The sequence below is a fragment of the Mugil cephalus genome, chromosome 4, assembly GCF_022458985.1.
Source record: "Mugil cephalus isolate CIBA_MC_2020 chromosome 4, CIBA_Mcephalus_1.1, whole genome shotgun sequence".
NCBI classification, from domain to species: domain Eukaryota; kingdom Metazoa; phylum Chordata; class Actinopteri; order Mugiliformes; family Mugilidae; genus Mugil; species Mugil cephalus.
The window spans coordinates 4,358,230-4,375,907 of NC_061773.1; the positions used below are offsets into that span (position 1 = coordinate 4,358,230).

The 17,678-nt window shown below is 43.2% G+C and overlaps 3 protein-coding genes across 4 annotated transcripts; 1 reads left to right on the forward strand and 2 right to left on the reverse strand.

The window, feature by feature from the left end:
• Nucleotides 1-340: 340 nt before the first annotated feature.
• Nucleotides 341-7,784, reverse strand: usp49 (ubiquitin specific peptidase 49). 2 transcript variants are annotated; one of them, XM_047583727.1, is made up of 7 exons: nt 7,626-7,784; nt 6,388-6,499; nt 4,236-5,707; nt 3,435-3,642; nt 2,304-2,412; nt 1,914-2,119; nt 341-1,826 (listed from the first exon to the last, which is right to left on the reverse strand). In XM_047583727.1, exons 3-7 carry the CDS (start codon nt 5,640-5,642, stop codon nt 1,723-1,725), a joined length of 2,034 nt encoding a protein of 677 aa, XP_047439683.1. In that variant the 5' UTR covers nt 5,643-5,707; nt 6,388-6,499; nt 7,626-7,784; the 3' UTR covers nt 341-1,722. The 2 variants fall into 2 exon arrangements, with proteins under 2 accessions (XP_047439683.1, XP_047439684.1); XM_047583728.1 differs by lacking the exon at nt 7,626-7,784 and adding an exon at nt 7,325-7,584.
• Nucleotides 7,785-9,003: 1,219 nt separating this feature from the next.
• med20 (mediator complex subunit 20) lies at nt 9,004-10,760 on the reverse strand. Its single transcript, XM_047583318.1, has 4 exons — nt 10,700-10,760; nt 10,277-10,422; nt 9,490-9,743; nt 9,004-9,410 (listed from the first exon to the last, which is right to left on the reverse strand). Exons 1-4 carry the CDS (start codon nt 10,711-10,713, stop codon nt 9,189-9,191), a joined length of 636 nt encoding a protein of 211 aa, XP_047439274.1. The 5' UTR covers nt 10,714-10,760; the 3' UTR covers nt 9,004-9,188.
• A 216-nt stretch (nt 10,761-10,976) lies between these two features.
• bysl (bystin-like) lies at nt 10,977-16,713 on the forward strand. Its single transcript, XM_047584251.1, has 7 exons — nt 10,977-11,365; nt 11,713-11,866; nt 11,962-12,100; nt 12,552-12,685; nt 12,941-13,101; nt 15,817-15,919; nt 16,075-16,713. Exons 1-7 carry the CDS (start codon nt 11,101-11,103, stop codon nt 16,427-16,429), a joined length of 1,311 nt encoding a protein of 436 aa, XP_047440207.1. The 5' UTR covers nt 10,977-11,100; the 3' UTR covers nt 16,430-16,713.
• The last annotated feature ends 965 nt before the right edge of the window (nt 16,714-17,678 follow it).

Here is a 17,678-nt window from a genome sequence, read left to right on the forward strand (position 1 = left end):
GGATGTTGTTTGTGGGGGGTTTGTGGATCATACCACAGATACTTAATCAGTTTGGGATCTAGTGAATTTGGTGGCTTGTTCTTCATGTTTGTTGAGTTGTTCCTAAAGTGTGTGCGTGTGTGTCAGGCTGCATCCTGCTGGGGATGACTCTGCTGCCATCAAGGAGTGTCATCACTATGGGATGGGGGTGTCTGGTGTGGTCTAGGTGGGTGGTGCTAGTAACATCCACCTGAACGCCAGGTGCAAAAGTTTCCCAGCCGTGGTTTTAATATTATGGCTGATTGATGTATACATACTGAACTCCTGAACATCACCATCTAAAATGAGTCCGACACAAGAGTTGTTTTCAGTTTTGTCTTTTTAATAATTACCGTCAGGCAAAACCCATATGACCAATACATTTATGACAGGTATTCTTACAGTACAAGACAGAACTCAAGGGGATCAGAGGCAGTGGTGTCACGGCCGCACCTGACCACTAAAAAGTAAGACATTCATCGTCATTAGATTGTTCCAACTTTCACATGGAGTTCACAAATGTGTTTTGCATTTGACTCGTATCAAACACAACATTTTTTCTCGATTACCTAGTAAATCCTAAAGACCTTGATAGAAACGGCAGAGTAGAAAAAAACGTTGTATAACAAGCAGAAGAGTTCCTGATTTTATCTTAATTTCCTGTCAAGATGAAAGATGTACAATATATTGCTTTTAGGTGCTCAACTCAAAATGGGTACCCCGAGTCCCCCAGAAAGAAAAACACATTCTTCAGCATGTCTGCTCTTCAGCTACACACGACCCATCTCCAGCGGGTTAAACCGAGGTGTCTCTGACCCGGGCTCAGACCGGCCTAACCGTTAAACCACAGGAGGAGCCGCAGACCAACAGTAGTAGCCCCTCCTCAAAAGTGCAGCTTTCTAGCGTCGGTCAAGTCTTTTTGCTTGTTCTCGTGGAACTGAAACAGAAAGACTACAAAATAACTAACTCTATTCATGATCACCGAGAGCCTCGAGCCTAAGACACAGTATCCAGTCACAGCAGTACATCTGAGGAGAGGACGTGGATGAAGTACGAACGACACAGGGATGAGTATTAAAAAGTTTCCATAACCGACGTTTCACAATAATTAAAAAAGCTGAACAGGAGGCAACACGGAGTTTGGAGTCTGATCACTAGATGTTGAGACATGTACCTCTGATAATATTTAGTGCACTCGTATCAAATCAACAGTCACCTGTAAAACGCACATTATCAACATTACTGTGACGAAACGCGTCCCAGCTCCAGAATCCGTGTTGCTGTTGGATGTAAAATGCTGTCTCAGGAGAGCGCCTGGTCGCCTCCGGGCGGAGCGCTTTAAAAACATGGACACACAACTTGGTGTTCAGATGGACAGAGTCGCACCTGCTCCCACAGTCTTCAGGCCATAAACCATTAAGCTGGTCCCACAGGCCGAGAAACCCGTGGCCTCATTTATGAGAAGATTTTCTGATTTCTTTTAAAGATTCAAACGTAATCCGGATCATCTCTCTCTCGCGAGCGCTGCTAAAATTTTCACCTCGACTCGCGACCGTCTCCGTCCCACTGCCCTCATTGCCGTCTTTTTTTAGCAAATCGTTTCAAAGTGGCCGTTTAATGACATCGGGGAGAACATCAGAGAACGTTTTCATAAATGTGGCACTGAGTCGCCACGTACAGGTCAACGTCACAGCGAGAGGGTGCCTAGGCAGACCTCTGGGTATAGAAGAGAATATAGGCCTGAGTGTTGCACACTTCCTCCACGCTGCAAACTTTCATCTCAGAGTCATTACAGTGGACCCAGAAACCTGTGGAGAACAAAACAAATACGTTAAAAAAAAAAACACGCCAGGACTTGACGGGCCGAAGAGAAACAGCTGCGGCCTCTTGCTCACCTCCTTCTGTATTGTAGCAGTATGCGGTGTAGTGCCCTGAGCCGAAGCCTTTACCATGGTGCATAACAACAGCAGACAGATCGTAGGTGTAGCCTCCTCTGTGGACAGAGTGACCTGAGTCTGTGCAGCAGTACGGTTTGATGTTCAGAACCTGGTCAAAGGCCACATGGACGCCGATTTTCTCCCTATGGTTCCGCCCCGACCATCTGCCGTACAACAGGTGCTAGTTAGTGTTGCCTCGCGATAAAAATAAATACGCTCCTGAATTCGTGCACTCCGTGTTCGGCTACGATGAGCAAGAAAGACAAACACAGCTGGGATCTTCAGATGGTTTCGAATGCTTTGAGAATTAAACATGACAAGGAAAAATGGGCCTGTGGAGAGACTTGCCTGAAGCGTTTGAGGTGCAGCCGTAGAACCTGAGGTAAACGGTAGATCAGAAGCTGCTTACGAGCTTCTGACAGAACTAAGGGTTTGTGGGATGATTTCCGCCTTCTTTCTGAAACCATGAAGCAAAGAGCTCGTATGTTAATTACGAAGAGAATTAAAAGGCACACAGGTGACATTGTTTTCTTTTTGTTTTTTTAAACGTGACGTGCTGTGCAAACAGTTTTCTATGACTTGAGCTTCATTTTCAAGTCACACAACCATCAACAGCAGCCGAAGGCTTTGTTCAGACTGCAGGCAAATCACATTTGTTTCCCTAATCGGATCTTTAGATGGACCATTATTTACTTATTTACAAGTGATCACATCAGATTGTGTTTCCAGGCGCCACCAAACTATCTGCTTTGGTTGCAGGAGTCATGACCAAGGTGTTGGGAACTATACACTGTAGCTACTCTAGTGGACTTTTTAATGGAAAAGAAGAAAAATTCAATGTTGGTTCTTTGACTGCTTTTCTATTTGCAGCACGGATTCTGCTCAGCACTTCTGTCTCATAGGATTTCAGACGCTAAGAGTAAGAGACACTACAGACACTTTCCAACTGGACTGAGAATCCTCTACAGAAACCTGAAGGGAATCGGATTTCAAACCACCTGCAAAAGTTGTTTGAATCCAGTTTGGCAAAGCTGCAATTTTTTTTTTTTTATGCTCTGCAGATTTTCTCAGATCAGAGTAGGACAAAAACGGATTTTAAACCAACAGTCTGGACAAGATCTAACGCTCAACACGTCAATGTCCTCACACTCAGCTCCACAACAGAATAAAGGTTTACAAATGCTGAATATGATTAAAGAATGTGATTAGATTCATTTAAATGTCAAAATTTAAACTTATTAAATAAATTTCTCTATGCACTAGTGCAACTTGTATTTAACGTTAAATTGCTATTTCCAATGAAACACGTGAGAAACAGCATCATCAGTGAGGTCATTTGACAAATATACACTTCTAAAATAAGTATGTTTGGCTTCATAACGCGGACTCAGACTTTAAATGTAACTGAACTCCTAAATGCTGGGCGGGTATCCTGAATGTAGGTTCTTTGTTCTGTGTTGCATTGAACACTGTACTAACTGTTGCAGTGGTTGCAGGCGTAGATGCTGCCTTCAAGAGCCTCCATCTCTGTAAACTTGGACAGCATCTCTGTGAGGGTGCAGCTTCGCTGGTAAGCCGTAGAGCCTGAGCTTTTGTCTACGCTGTGATATCGCTCTGGAAACTCCAACGACAAATCCCAGAATGGCTCTACTGTGTTAGACTTGTGCTTACACGACAGACATGTCACCTAAAACACACACGAAGGAGGAGAGAAGAAAAGCAGGTGAGGAATTCTGTAGATAGACATTTTTTGTTTTTGTTTGTTGATGAGACAAAGGTTTATCTTTAGAAATCGAGTAAATCTCTGAGAGAAGACGCGTGAGACGAAAAACATATCATAAAAATAAATGCTTTTTAGTGCAGTTGTTGTGGGATTAATTTTTTAAACTTTGCCTTTGTAACGTGATAAATAATAAAGGCAGGGGTCTGACTCAACGCGGCATTGAAGGCCTTTAAGCTTGTGTGGTATATCCTAGAAAACATCTATATCAGTAGGCAATGCAATGTCATCTAATTACAGAGCACACTATTTATGTCAGTGGTGAAAGTCCAGTTGCCGTTGTTTTAAATTTACACCACATTGCAGATTTAGGGAGAAGTATTCTCAAAGTCTGTTTTTGGGTGAAGTCATGCATTCTTGTCAGACACAAAGAAAGTTTGTGACAATCATGAAAAACAAGCAGACAAATAAACAATAGAATACAGGTTCTCTACACCTTGAATATTGTTGATATCCTGACCTGAAGATAATGGTACAATACAGCGTGTCGTTGATCTCACCTGGCTTAGTAGCTGCCCGTGAAAGATGGTGTTAAGAACCTTTAGCACTTGCTTGGATAGCTTCCTCTTTGTGATGGGGATAACTATCCGACGTTTGGACCCCTCTGTGTCCAGCTCCTGCTGCACCTTGTCCAACAGCTCACACAGGAACTCCTGGGCGTCCTGCTGGTCGTACCCACGAAAAGCAGGGATGAGGTTCCACACGGAGTGCAGCATGGCAAAGGGAGACACCAGAGACCACCGGCCCGACCACATGACCCTGAAAAGTGTATGCAACTCGTGGCACAGAGACATCTGCTGGCGGGTGGAGCAGCGAGGCTCCTTGGGCTGAACCAACTCCGCAGACTTCGGAGAAGGCGGGACGCTTTCTTTTTTGCCCACGGGCAAATTCCAACTGCCCGCCTTCCCCATGCGCCCGAGAGGGCATCCTGACAGTGCCGTGTTACCGCTGCTGACCACACCTCCCGTCACTCCCTTCATCGTCTGGGAGTGATTGGTCTTGGCCAGCAGCTCCTCAGTCTCGCACAGGTCCAAAGTGAGAAAACACTCCCTGAATTTCTGCAGGTGGCTGAGCACTTGCAATATTGAGTTCATGTAGCATGTGTTCCCCAAGTTTCGCAGACCAGTGACACCTGGAGCGATTCTCCTGCGTTTTACCGCATGCGTGGAGTAGTATCTCCTCAGTTTAGCAGCTCTGCCGTTCTGAGGAGGCTTGCGGGACAGGGCTAGAAGGGAAGGCTTCTTGGGAGGAGGAGGTAGGCGTTCTGGAGGGTCGCGAAATTTGCGAGGAATGAGTGTGATGGTTGAACGTGGCGCCTGAGTAAGAAGCCTAGCACTCTTTCTGGGAGGAACACTGCCAAGCTCTTCCATGAGTCTCCTCTTGACCTCTTTCTTTTGTCTTCTGGCTTCCTCGAGTTTCTCTTGACGCTGATTCTGAAGCTCCTGATGTTTGCTGATCCACATCTGAAGCATCTTCCCAAGGAGTGCTTTCCTCCTGTGGCGTGAGGCCAGCTGCATGGCAGGTTGCGGTCCGCCTTCCCCGACCCAGGGGGTGCACTCCCCACCGGCCGAAGAGCGCAGCGAACGTCTGCCTGGGCTCCGAACGGTAGAGAGCGCCCCTCTGAGGAGTTTGAGGTCTCCCTCTGCGTTATCATTGAGTACATAGTCTCCACAGGCAAAGCAGAAGACGTCGAGCTCACGCACCTCCATAGCCAGTGGGTGGTGTGACTCCTGAAAGTGTTTGAGTGAGTGCTCCTCCATGAAGCGTCCACAGGCCACGTGGGAGCACTTGAGGCAGGCCCACACTGATTCGGTGGTGCTGCAGTCCACGCAGTGCCATTTCTGTGGATTGAGGATAGAATGGTCTTGGCCCAGGCGAAGGCGACCCACGTGCTTACAACGATCCATCTCTCCGGATACACATGTGGCCTCAGTGATAGGACACACGTCCCGTAGCCAAGCAGCAACTCATTCTGGGGCAGCAGTTACAGAAAGAAAACACACACAAAGCAAAATTATTAGATTAGACCGTTGAAGCTAGTGAAAGGACCGATCAGGCATAACATTATGACCACTGATAGGGGAAATAAATAACATTGACCATCTTGTGACAATTCAGTGTTCTGCTGAGAAACTTTTGGACCTGACATTCATGTGGATGTTCCTTAGACATGTAGCACCCACCTAGACCAGGTCAGACACCCCGCCCCATAGAAATGACACTCCTTGATGGCAGCAGCCCCAATAGGATGCAGCCTGACACAGACACTCATACACAAACGGTTTAGGAACAAATAAAAAAATATGACAAACAGTACAAGGTGTTGACCTGACCTCCAGATTCACTAGATCCCAAACTGATCAAGTATCTGTGGGATGATCCACAGAGGCCCGGCCCCTCCCCTCAACCCATAGGACCCAAAGACCCCCACTAACAACATCCTGTTACCAGACACCACAGGACACCCTCAGAAGACCCATGTCCATTCTCTGATGAGTCACAACTGTTTTGGAGGCACTACACAGTATTAGAAAGGTGGTCATAATGTTATGCCTGATTGGTGTATGTAGTATACATGAATCATATAAATGAATCAAGCACACTCAGCAACTACAAAGAAAGTGAAAGACAATAAAAAAAAAGTATACTAACTGTGAAAGTGTTTTGCTTGATCAGGTTTAAGACAGTACATCACAACATCTGCAGAGAACAGCAACGATCAGCTGGATCAGCCATGACCCCGGTCAGCGCCGACAGGAAGAGTCTGACAAACAGGGAAGAAAGTTACATACACTCAAAGATACAGTGACACCAGTAGCAGACAGTCCTTTATTAAATAATGAGATGACGCATAACAGACTAATCGCTACTTTAAGCAAGGTATGTGCAGAGAACACTGAACACTGAAAGTCTGCAAATCTCCACATCGACGACACCCAGTATTTAGGAAGCTCGGTAAACTATGAAAAAATATATTCAAGGAACATTGAAAACTGTCAACAGACCGAGTTGAAAAGAGAACCCATGAATGGGAACGGCTGTGTTTAATCCATGTAATTGTGTTTCTCATCAGTGCCGGCGCTGTGCTACACCATTCTTCTATATATATTTTTTCTTTTTCTCATGTGTAAATTATCCACTATTCTTTTTTTTTTAATACGAAACAACAAAACATTTAAATGAAAAGACACGGAGCCAAGTCTAAGGTTGAAGCAACTGGTCTCGTATTAGCTGCATAACCAGACCTCGGTGTCATTGCCGCCATCTACCATCGCATCGGATTATATTCACAAATCTTATAACGATGCCTCCGCTGTATCTGTCCGTGTTTCTGCGGGCTGATGTGTGGCTCAGACAGGGCTGGCTCTCAACGCCGTGCTAGGCTGCCCCACCGTCACCATGTTCAGGCAGAACAAAGAGCAGCCGGAGAGCCACTCTCCGGGAGCATCCAGCAACTTTGTTGCTCTCAGCGAGGCAGCCCAGCAGGGCAGGAAGTTAGCTAGCCCCGCCGGCCGCTAGCTCTGCGGCTCTGCGTGGGGGTGTTTGGCCCGTGGCCCGTACCCAAGACCACACCAAGTTAAACACGCACCATAAGCAGATCACATCTGTGTTATTAGCTCCCCGCTGCAGCTAGCCTTAGCTCCGCGGCTAACGCGTTTGCCGAAGCCAGTCGAAGTGAACCTGGCGGTGGTTGTTGGTCGGTGATGTTAACTACCGCTGCACGGCTTTAGCTCGCTAGCAAACTGCGCCGTTAATCTCTTCAAAAGTCCCCGGTGACATCAACCACAGAGAGGCCGGTGGCTGATACGTGGCTACAGTAACGCCGGGCCCTAACTCTGCTCCTTACTACGTCTGTAACATCTGCTAACGGTAAAGCTGGGTAACGTTACCATCGCCAACATCCATCCATCCGGTACACTCTCAGAGCTGCTTGTTGTCCTCCTCCTCCTCCTCTTCGCAGATTGAACAACCCAACTCTCGATCCGAGCCCCAACCCTGCTGCTCTCATTGGACCGGGGCTGAGCGGCAACCGCACTCTCATTGGCGGAGCGGCTGAACAACAGGCGGCAGGACGCACCGTCCCTCCGTCCACACACCGAGGCCACATGGAACAATAATTGAGACTGGACGGCTAAACCGGGGCGACGGGGACGGTCAACGCAGGAGCACCCGTCTGACCCCGGTGCCCCCAGTAAACCTCAGGCGGTTTGCGGTAATCTCATAAAATGCACTTCTCGTGCGTGGCTGTGCAGCTTTAAATGCAGAATTAATCCGCATTGAAGCTTTCACACGGAGGGACTTCTTTTTAAAGTCTAGACTTGTCACTGCAGATGACTGTAAATCAAGTTAACAGGAGGAGACACTGGTGGCAAGCTGCTGTCTGCAAACAAAAGAATATGTAGTGGAAAGAGGAAAGTTTTCAGACTCCCACATCCTTACACTGACGTGGGAATATATAAGAATAATATGTAAGGAAAGTATGTACCACAAGTACTGTTGAACTATTTCTTCTTTCATTCATTCCTTCTTCACAACAGACGTGCATTATTAAGCTTTTTTTAAAAAAAAAAAAATCATTCAACATCGTTCTCTCTTTGCAGTGGATTTTCTGAACATTTTGAATTTCAACATACTGAATTAGAGGCAGCTGAAACCACTGTGTCTGAAATTAGAAGTAGAAGTAAATTGGCAAAAGACACTCTTTAGTTTTACATCCAATGTCTATGGACAATAATTACATATTTATTAGACCCTACATATGCTGGTCAGGACTCTATAACCTTGCACAAACTGTTATTTTTATTGCACAGGTTTTTGCATCTTTATTGTAGACAATGGCCGCAAATAATTATCACTACCAAAAACTACAATTATTTTTTGACAGAATTTGTCAATAAAATATTAAAAAGTATGAAAATACAATATACATACTATCATATCAAACAAATATTTTAACTACTCAGGTTGGGAACGCTAAGTCTGGTATTTTTTGTTTTTAGATAAACAAATTAAAAAAGTTTCAGATTGCAGTTGTTGTTAATTAGGTGATTGATCTGTCAGCTCTTACTATGATGACGCATAACCCAACTTTATCACTTCTAAAAATTAACCCTCTGACCGCAAATGAATACTGGAAAGCTGTTACACAAACCATTATGAAAACCATGACTTCTGCCTGCCCTTACATATCGGATGTTGGTTACAACCCCACCAAGAGGACATCTGAAGTACGTTCATATTTGTAATAAAATGCTCTGAGACTCTGTGTGATTTTCTACACTCAGTGTTTTTAATACAAAGTTATTCCATCAGGTACATGAGCCTGATGCACAGTTGAAATTCCAGAAGTGTAAATGAAAAGTCCAGGCAGTCACAAATGCCTAAGGCTGTGCTGATCCACAGGACCAGAACAAAGGCAACATCAGTATAAAAAAGATCTGTCCAATGCAAACTCAACGAACATTACTCCCTGGCATTTGCTGTTTACGAAGCTTGTTGAACAACTCAAGGTACTGAGTCATGGTGTCAATGGAGTCTGCTGGTGCAAAAAGCCCCTCGGACTTGGCAGCAAACACAGACGGCAGCTCAGGGACGCTAGCGCCGAGAAAGGACTGCATGAACTCCTTCATGAGGTTCCAGCAGTCCCCTGGGACGACACAGGGACAGTACTCCACCTGAGGAAACACACAAGAGTTAATACTGTAACACACAGAAATAATGTAGCCTGTCTGAGAGACAACATCACACGCATACCTCCACTGATATTCCTCTGGCACTGGAGCTCATTGTCACGGTACCGACTTTTATCAAGAAGTCACAGTATCGATATCTCGAACCGCGACACTCCACTTTATGTCCTTTAGCATTCTGGAAATGACTTTTTAGCTTCACCATGAGGACGTCGAAGTTTGCATCTGCTATCAGGCAAGGTCCGCCTTCAAACAGAGCCAGGCAGCTCAGGGGAGTTTCAGAGTTGTGCATCACATATAAGTATTTGGATGGCTGACCTGTAACAGATTGTCAAATGAGTAAGGAGTTAATCAAGTTCTGCATTTAAGTGCAGCCCACAAGTCATTTGATTTCACTGGCATTTCAACTTTGTGAAACAAATTGAGTAAATATTGTATTTTGTATCAGTGGGGTTGCAACTAGGACAGTTACTCAAAGAAACATGAAGAATTACAATATCAAGAAGTATAATTTATAGTCAAACTTAGTATGAAGAGTGTAATATCAGGAGATCAAAACATAAATACTAGTTCCAACAATGTTGTTTAGAGACCAAATTGTCACAAGAAAACACACTCAGTCAAACACATTCATAAAAACTTTAAAAAAAAAAAAAAAGTAGTTATGTTATCAGGAACATTAGAAATTGGACCTCAAATCTCATAAAAGAATGGCATCACAGAAAACTAAGGTTTGTAACGAAGGAAATGTTTATACAATAATGCTAGAGATCTGCATCTATCTATTGATTATTTAGTAGAATGAGGAAGTATATTATGATGCTTTGATAAGGTAGTTAACTGAATACTACCGCTTGCATTTCCAGTGCCATGGTATGTCTCACAGTCTACACAGAAGCTGCCCTGCTTCGCAGCACCCAGCTGCTCCAGCTTTTTGTGCAGGATGTCCACCGTCTGCTGCACACTCTTCCCCTCCGCCACGGGCACCTGGCACACACTGCAGGACACAAACAACCACAATCACACAGACGGGAAACAATCCTCCGGGAAATTCAGCATCGTGTCTCTAAAAGGACTGAAAAATCAAGACCTCTTCGTTTGGTGTAACGTTATCAGCACTACTCTGTGTGAATGAAACAAGGCAAAGTATGAAAAGCATACAGTGATCGAGCAGTCTGAAGCGACACAAAAGTAATACGATAAGCGGCTTAAAATGTTAAAAAATAATAATTTCTTCATCAAAAACAGCTAAAACAATATCGTAAACAACTTACCAAGTGACCCCCATTGATATTTCTTTACCTCCACTTGTAATACCGTCTTTTGGATTGAGTACTTCCGGGTGAAATATTTGACTTCCTGTGAAAAGAAAAAAATCTTTAAAAATGGAAATAATTAGATATTTAATTGTCAATACATTGTTGACAAAACAAGATCTGGATAATGTTATAAACACCCCAATTAAACATTACAACAACAACAAAACTTTATTTTGTGCTGCATTTATATTTTAGGTTGAAGAAAATTGAACCTTACGCGACGTGATGTCGTCACTTCCTTCGTACCGGACATCTGCACGTGTTGAAGAAGTGACTGTTTACAGTGGTACGAAAAGTCTGGAGTTTCCTTCTCACATTCTAACAAAACACACTGACGCCACTCAGCAATTACAGTGATGCCGAAAGTAAAGAAATCTAAAGGCGGAGGAGGAGAGACGAGCGGAGGAGCGGTGGGGCTCGCCGACCAGATCCTCCAGGCGGACACGATACGACCCCGAGGCCGAGTGAAGAACAGGGACAGCCGGTCGGAAAACGAGGACAAGTACGTAGACGAGCGACTGTCGCGGAAAATCCTACAGCAGGCCCGAATTCAGCAAGAGGAGCTCCAGACTGAATATGGCCTGGCACCGGAGAAGAAAAAAGCACCGCTCACTTCTCTCGGTAATGTACAAAGAAATAAAATTCACTGATATTTGAATGGAGTCTCGTGGGGGACAGAATTTTAGAGAATAGTCTTGCGTGTTCATCATTATCTGCCCAATATGTAATGTGGATGTAATACCCATACAACATTACATTCATGCATTACAATTCAATGATTTGTTATTTGAACATAGTAGTTTCTCACACAGATCTATTGGGTACACATGTTAAACCTGTTTAATAACCTTAAGCACACTCAGATGATTAAGTTAATTTATAAACATCACACAACTACAGAGTTTATGTCATGAACAGCTCATAGTGGTTGTCTAATTCACCATGTCTGTGCTGTAATCAATTTTTAGGGCCCGACTCTCAGGATGCAGAGTCAGATGAGGAATGGCCAGCGCTGGGGGAAGCAGGTGCTGGTGAAGATGCTGAGTGTGACACTGAAGTCGTCGTTGACCCTGATGATGAGAAGGCCATGGAGATGTTCATGAATAAAAACCCTCCCATGAGGCAAGACGCTGCATAATCCTTATGTAATCTTTAACCCAGCTGTGGACAATGAGGGCAGTTTTCTGGTTTTAACACCCAGCTGTGTTTTCTCATAGACGGACCTTGGCCGACATTATCATGGAGAAGATCACAGAGAAGCAGACTGAGGTGGGGACGGTGATGTCGGAGGTGTCAGGGCGTCCGATGCCCCAGCTCGACCCGAGAATAATAGAAGTGTACAAAGGTGTCAGTAAGGTGAGTTGTCGTAAAACGAAGATGTCTGCAGGTCTTTACTGTCCAATGGGAGAGATAGTAAAACAAAAGCATTTAAACATCCCTATAGTCACTCAGCCCAGCTTAAGATTGAGAAAATATGCTTTGGAAGAATCACTTTCAAAGCATATTTTCTACATATTGTTATATATATATATATATATATATATATATATATATTATATTTTTTACATTCTCTTACTTATTCTTATTGCCTACATTGCTCGTTGTTCTTAACACTGTTCCACTTTGGGTAGGAGCTGCTGTAACGAAAAGTAATTTCCCACTGGGATCAATCAAGTAATTCTGATTGTGATTCTGTGTGCAGAGACATGCTGACATTATAATAGAGCCTGTGTGAAGCTGGCTGTTAGAGGAGCCCACGTGTAGACCAGTTAAATAATTGTTATCATTCTCGTTCTCTTTGCTTCAGGTTCTGTCAAAATATCGCAGCGGTAAACTGCCGAAGGCTTTTAAAATTATACCAGCGCTTTCAAACTGGGAGCAGGTCCTCTATTTGACTGAGCCTGAGACCTGGACTGCAGCTGCCATGTACCAAGCAACAAGGTGATTTCCTGGTTGATCCTCTGACCCAGATGTCATTTTCCTAGCTTTCATATTTAACATAACATATTTTGTTATTTTTACATTTATTTATTGATTGATTTTAATTATTATTATATGTATTACTCATACTACCTAAGCAATGACATGCAAATATATAAGCCCTCTAATTCCTGTAATTTATATTGTTTTATTTTTTTTCATGCTGAATCTGAATCCGAATAACATATTTTTCCATGTTACTTTTGATAAAAATAGAATCTTCTCCTCCAATCTGAAAGAGAGGATGGCCCAACGATTTTACAACCTGGTGCTACTGCCCCGAGTCAGGGATGACATAGCAGAGTACAAACGACTCAACTTTCACCTCTACAGTGCTCTGAAGAAGGCCCTCTTCAAACCTGGAGCGTGGTTTAAAGGTGAGTCTGAAACCTTTGAGGGGTTAAGCACAGAGTAAAAGAAACACCAAGCAACAACTCAGACGATAACTGCTTTAATAGGAATCCACCAATAAAGTTAGTTTGCAGTTCAACACATACCTCGTTTTTATGGACACGGATTGGTTTGACTTTTGTTGTTTCCTTGTCAAAACACTGAGGACTGTGGTGCTTCTGTGGGGAAAAAAAGTCCTGATGTTTCTGACATTCTCCAGAAGACGGGCAGTGAACTGATTGTTACTGCTTTTTTATAAAGAGGACGGGTTTGGAGTTTGCACTTTAACATTCTGACTTCTAGTGAATGGTCAGTGTGAGGTAGCTCGCCCTTGCCCACAAGGTACAACAGTCTGTAGGCTCTTTGCTCCAGCCAGTTGGTTTTCTGTACCTCTACATGTTGTGTCATAGATGCTGGGAATCACCTCGGTGTTGAAAAATATGCTGGAGGGCACATTGTAATCATTTGCAAATCACTTGCAATCAACATCCCCACCACCCTTGTTATCTTATTTGTCTCCCTGGTGCAATGATGTATGTATGATGGATGGCATCAGAGAGGGATTGTTGCTTTTTGGAGTCATCAGCTTTGACAGTTCCACTGTGTAACTTCTATGACTGTGGCTCCTCTCAGCAGGTAATTGAGCATCTGAAAATCAAGTTAAAAGATAGAAGGCTATAAGAAGATGACAAAGCGTGTCCATGTTGGGTCCCCATAAATATCTGCACATTTTGGAAGTGAATGTCAGTCAAAATTAAAAATAGATAATAGACTGACTTCTACATTAGGACAGTGGCTGTTGAAAATAGTATTTACAATAATCGATTAAATGTTTGATCGTATCTCTCTGGGTGGAATTAATATTTGCCTCGTGTGGGGTAAACATCAGATGACATGAGGAGTGTCCAGGACGAAAAGAAACATGGGGTAGTAGCGTTTAAAAAGATGAATAAAGGCAGAACCGATGTGGTCAGCTGTTGCTCCATCTTGCTTCGTCTTTATTTATTAAATGGAAAACTTCCTCCTGTTATATTTCCAGCCCATTCTACACTACCACCACTTTGCTAATGTTCAGAAAGTGGCCGCTATCTGTAAAAACTCATATCCTATCATACCATAGACTGTATTAAATATAGACAAGGTTCCAGTCCACATTGGCTAAACTGAGTTTATGACATATACTGCAGCCAGTCACTAGGGGGAGCTGTACTTACTTTAGCTTCACTTGACGATTTGTTCTGTCATTTATCTTCATACAGCCTATGGTTCAGACAGGTTAAAAACATATTGTCCATGTAAATGTAAGATGGAAAGGAGGCCTCCAAATTCACCAGGAACCACTTCAAGAAACACAACCTGAAGCTTGAAACAGTTTTTGTGGGACAGACCTCATTTAAAAACTAAATTAAGTTCACATCTCCTAAATTAGAAGGACTCTTGACTGGCAGTAAAAACATTTGAAAGCTTTTATATTTCCTGGGCACTGTTTCCCCTTTTTAAGTTAATAAATGATGAAGAAACTGCATTTTCTTTGCTTCAGGTCTTCGAACAGTAGGCATCATGTTAGATATGACTGGAGACTGTTTCCTCAAATGCTCTGAATCCTGTTAAGATAAAATCCAGTTCCATGTGACCCTCAGGAAAAAAAATGAATGAGAGGATTTGTCCGCTTGTTGCAAAGCAGGAAATACAAGCTTCCTGGGACATGTCACATTTTCTAATTTCAGCACTAAATATAGACGTTTTATTTGGAGGAGCCTGAGGATTAACCATTGTCCGCAGGGTAAATAATGCCATTGGTTTTGGAAGCATAGTAATTAAGTCACTCAGATTTAATTGGTTCAAGTCCTTCTTCATGAATCCAGAATTGATTGTTGAAGATTTTTTAATCCTTTCGGTCCCTGTGCACAAGTTGCCCCAGTTTAATGGGAGAGTGTTTTCCCCAAAACATCCTGTGACCCATATTTAAGAAGTCAATGCGAGACATCACCACTAAGAGGCAGTGTTGCCACAGATACATCCCTAAGCTGTGCGTGAGAGAGAGAGAGATACTGTCATGGATTCTTTCATTATTGGGGTTTATTTAAATTGATTTTAATGTCATTTTATATGCGATAAAAGCATCTGAAGGCTCTGAAACTAAATAACTTTACAAATGTTAGGTCAGCATAACTAAGTTGTGCACTATATGAACTAAAAATAAAAAATTGATACAGTGCCTACGATTTGTGAAATCACACAGCATGGTGTAAACCACCAACATGCAACAAGCAGTTGCAGATGCTTTAGTTTCTGCTACCACAGGCTAGATTTTAGTTTTATTGAACTTTTTACAAACCTTACACAGCTGCGGCCGCCGGCCTCCTCGGTGTCAGACACTGCACCACCAGACCAGTTCTTGTTGTCAGAGAAGTAAAGTGTTTGCTTTTACTTATTTTTTTCATCATCAGCGACTTCCATTACGTTAATGTGTGGTGCAGTGGCAAACTTCATGTGTGACAACAAAGGGGCAAACTAATCATTTTTATTTATTTTTCCCACAATTTTCAAAACCAATAACTCTGATTAACTAAATTTATTTAATATATCAGCCAAAGCACTTAAAATTCATGCAAGCATTTGTGTTTTTGAGTCTCTTACTCAAAGTAGGGACTAATTATCAGGTGTAATTTTTAATATGTTATGCCTCTGTTGCCACACAGGTATACTGATTCCTTTGTGTGAATCTGGAACGTGCACTCTCAGGGAAGCCATCATCATCGGGAGCATACTAACTAAGTGCTCTATCCCCGTCCTTCACTCCAGGTAAGAAGTCCTTTCTCTGTACACACACCAACACACCGATGTCACTGTCTCATCATTTGATGAAGCGTTCAGTCAGCTTTCATTGGAATCATTATATGATGTAACAAGGACAAGTTCAAGGTTGCATAATGCGCAAAATCCTTCCTGTCTTTCAGTGCTGCGATGCTTAAGTTGGCAGAGATGGAGTACAACGGTGCCAACAGCATTTTCCTGCGTCTCTTGCTCGACAAGAAATACGCCCTGCCTTTCCGTGTCCTAGATGCCTTGGTGGCCCACTTCCTCTCCTTCCGCAGTGAAAAACGTGTGCTTCCTGTGCTGTGGCATCAGAGTTTACTCACCATGGCTCAGCGCTACAAGGCTGACCTGGCCTCGGAGCAGAAGACGGCCCTGCTGGAGCTGCTGAAGATTCAAACACACCCTCAGATATCTGCAGAGATTCGCAGGGAGCTACAGAACTCAGAGTCGAGGGATCTTGAAGTGGGGCTCCCTGTTACAGTTGAAATGGACTGAGTCAGTCTCGTCTGACGCATCATCATACAAGAAAATAAGTTCTGGTGAATCTTCCTCCATTATTCTGAAAGAACATTTTCACATATCTGTGAGTCATTACATGTCTCAAAGCTGACACTCAGCTCCTCACTTCGGTATGTTAATTCAGATGCACATCAGTAGATCATGACTCTCAGTCTCATGGGAATTTCAGTGGTTGCTTGGCAATACAAAGACTGTTTTTGTGTCATTTAAGCAACATTGAAGCAACAGTTTGAATTAAAAACAAAGTGAATCTATAAAAAGCTGGTTATCGACCTCTATTTATTGTTTCTATCATTACAGAGACACACTAGGAGGTAGAATATAGTTGAAAGAAGCTTGGTTCAAAACATAAGGTGGTGGTAATGTGATTACCAATGAGCCTCTAACGTACAGGTTCATTCAGCCTCACTGCTCTCAGGGATATTGGTTAGTTCAAAATGATGGTTATTTGAACCATTTAAGTATAATATCAGCTAAGACGAGTCCTGCATAATAAGCCAGATTAATTATATAGCCCCTGTGTCAAAGTCTGTTGTAGTAGTTGTACTAGTTTCTGAACACAAAGTTCAATTGCAGGACCTAATAGGATCTTTGTGGCAGCAGGAGGGAGTCAGTCAGGGCCTCACAGCAAATCCTTGTCAAGGACCCCTTAACAGGTTAATCCAGTTGTGCTTCGGCCCAGTGGTCATGATGTGATTAGTAGTTGGACTGTACTTTACATGTATGGAAAAACACAGATAAACCCCAACCTTAAAAACACATGATTGATATTGCATTGGTCGCCCTTGTGCCGCTAAAACAGTTTTGACACTCTGAGGCATTCCCACAAGAATGTGTCCAGCGTGTCCTCTGGAGTCTGCCTAAGAGGAGTGGGCGGCAGATTACTTTGGTTCCTGTAGGATGGAGGGTAGGGCCTCAATGGATTGGGCTTGTTCCACTATATGCTTAGGATGTTCAGTCAGATATGATGTGAGCAATTTGTTATGTTTCATGAGCAGCTTTTGCGTTGCGGTGTAGTGTGGTGTGGCAGACCATTGCCTGGTCTGCATGTTCAGGTGGTGGTTTATGTATATGTGCAACATCCACCTCCAATCAGGCCCCAAGTTTCCCAGAGTCACATTACATCTTAATGAGTTCATCAGTGTTATTCACTTTGCCTTTTAATTGTTTTAATATTGTGGTTGACATGTGTACACTTTCTTTAACACCCTTGGCTTCTAATCAG

Excerpts from the sequence above, each read along its gene's own strand:
- usp49 (XM_047583727.1), bottom strand. The coding sequence starts at position 5,642 with ATGGATCGTTGTAAGCACGTGGGTCGCCTTCGCCTGGGCCAAGACCAT. Across the intron at positions 3,643-4,235 it reads ACGGGCAGCTACTAAGCCAG|GTGACATGTCTGTCGTGTAA; the intron begins GTGAGATCAACG and ends TGTGTGTTTTAG. Across the intron at positions 2,120-2,303 it reads CTGCACCTCAAACGCTTCAG|ATGGTCGGGGCGGAACCATA; the intron begins GCAAGTCTCTCC and ends GTTGTACGGCAG.
- med20 (XM_047583318.1), bottom strand. Across the intron at positions 9,744-10,276 it reads TGGCACTGGAAATGCAAGCG|GTCAGCCATCCAAATACTTA; the intron begins GTAGTATTCAGT and ends AATCTGTTACAG. Across the intron at positions 9,411-9,489 it reads CCAGAGGAATATCAGTGGAG|GTGGAGTACTGTCCCTGTGT; the intron begins GTATGCGTGTGA and ends GTGTTTCCTCAG.
- bysl (XM_047584251.1), top strand. The coding sequence starts at position 11,101 with ATGCCGAAAGTAAAGAAATCTAAAGGCGGAGGAGGAGAGACGAGCGGA. Across the intron at positions 11,366-11,712 it reads AGCACCGCTCACTTCTCTCG|GGCCCGACTCTCAGGATGCA; the intron begins GTAATGTACAAA and ends ATCAATTTTTAG. Across the intron at positions 15,920-16,074 it reads ATCCCCGTCCTTCACTCCAG|TGCTGCGATGCTTAAGTTGG; the intron begins GTAAGAAGTCCT and ends CCTGTCTTTCAG.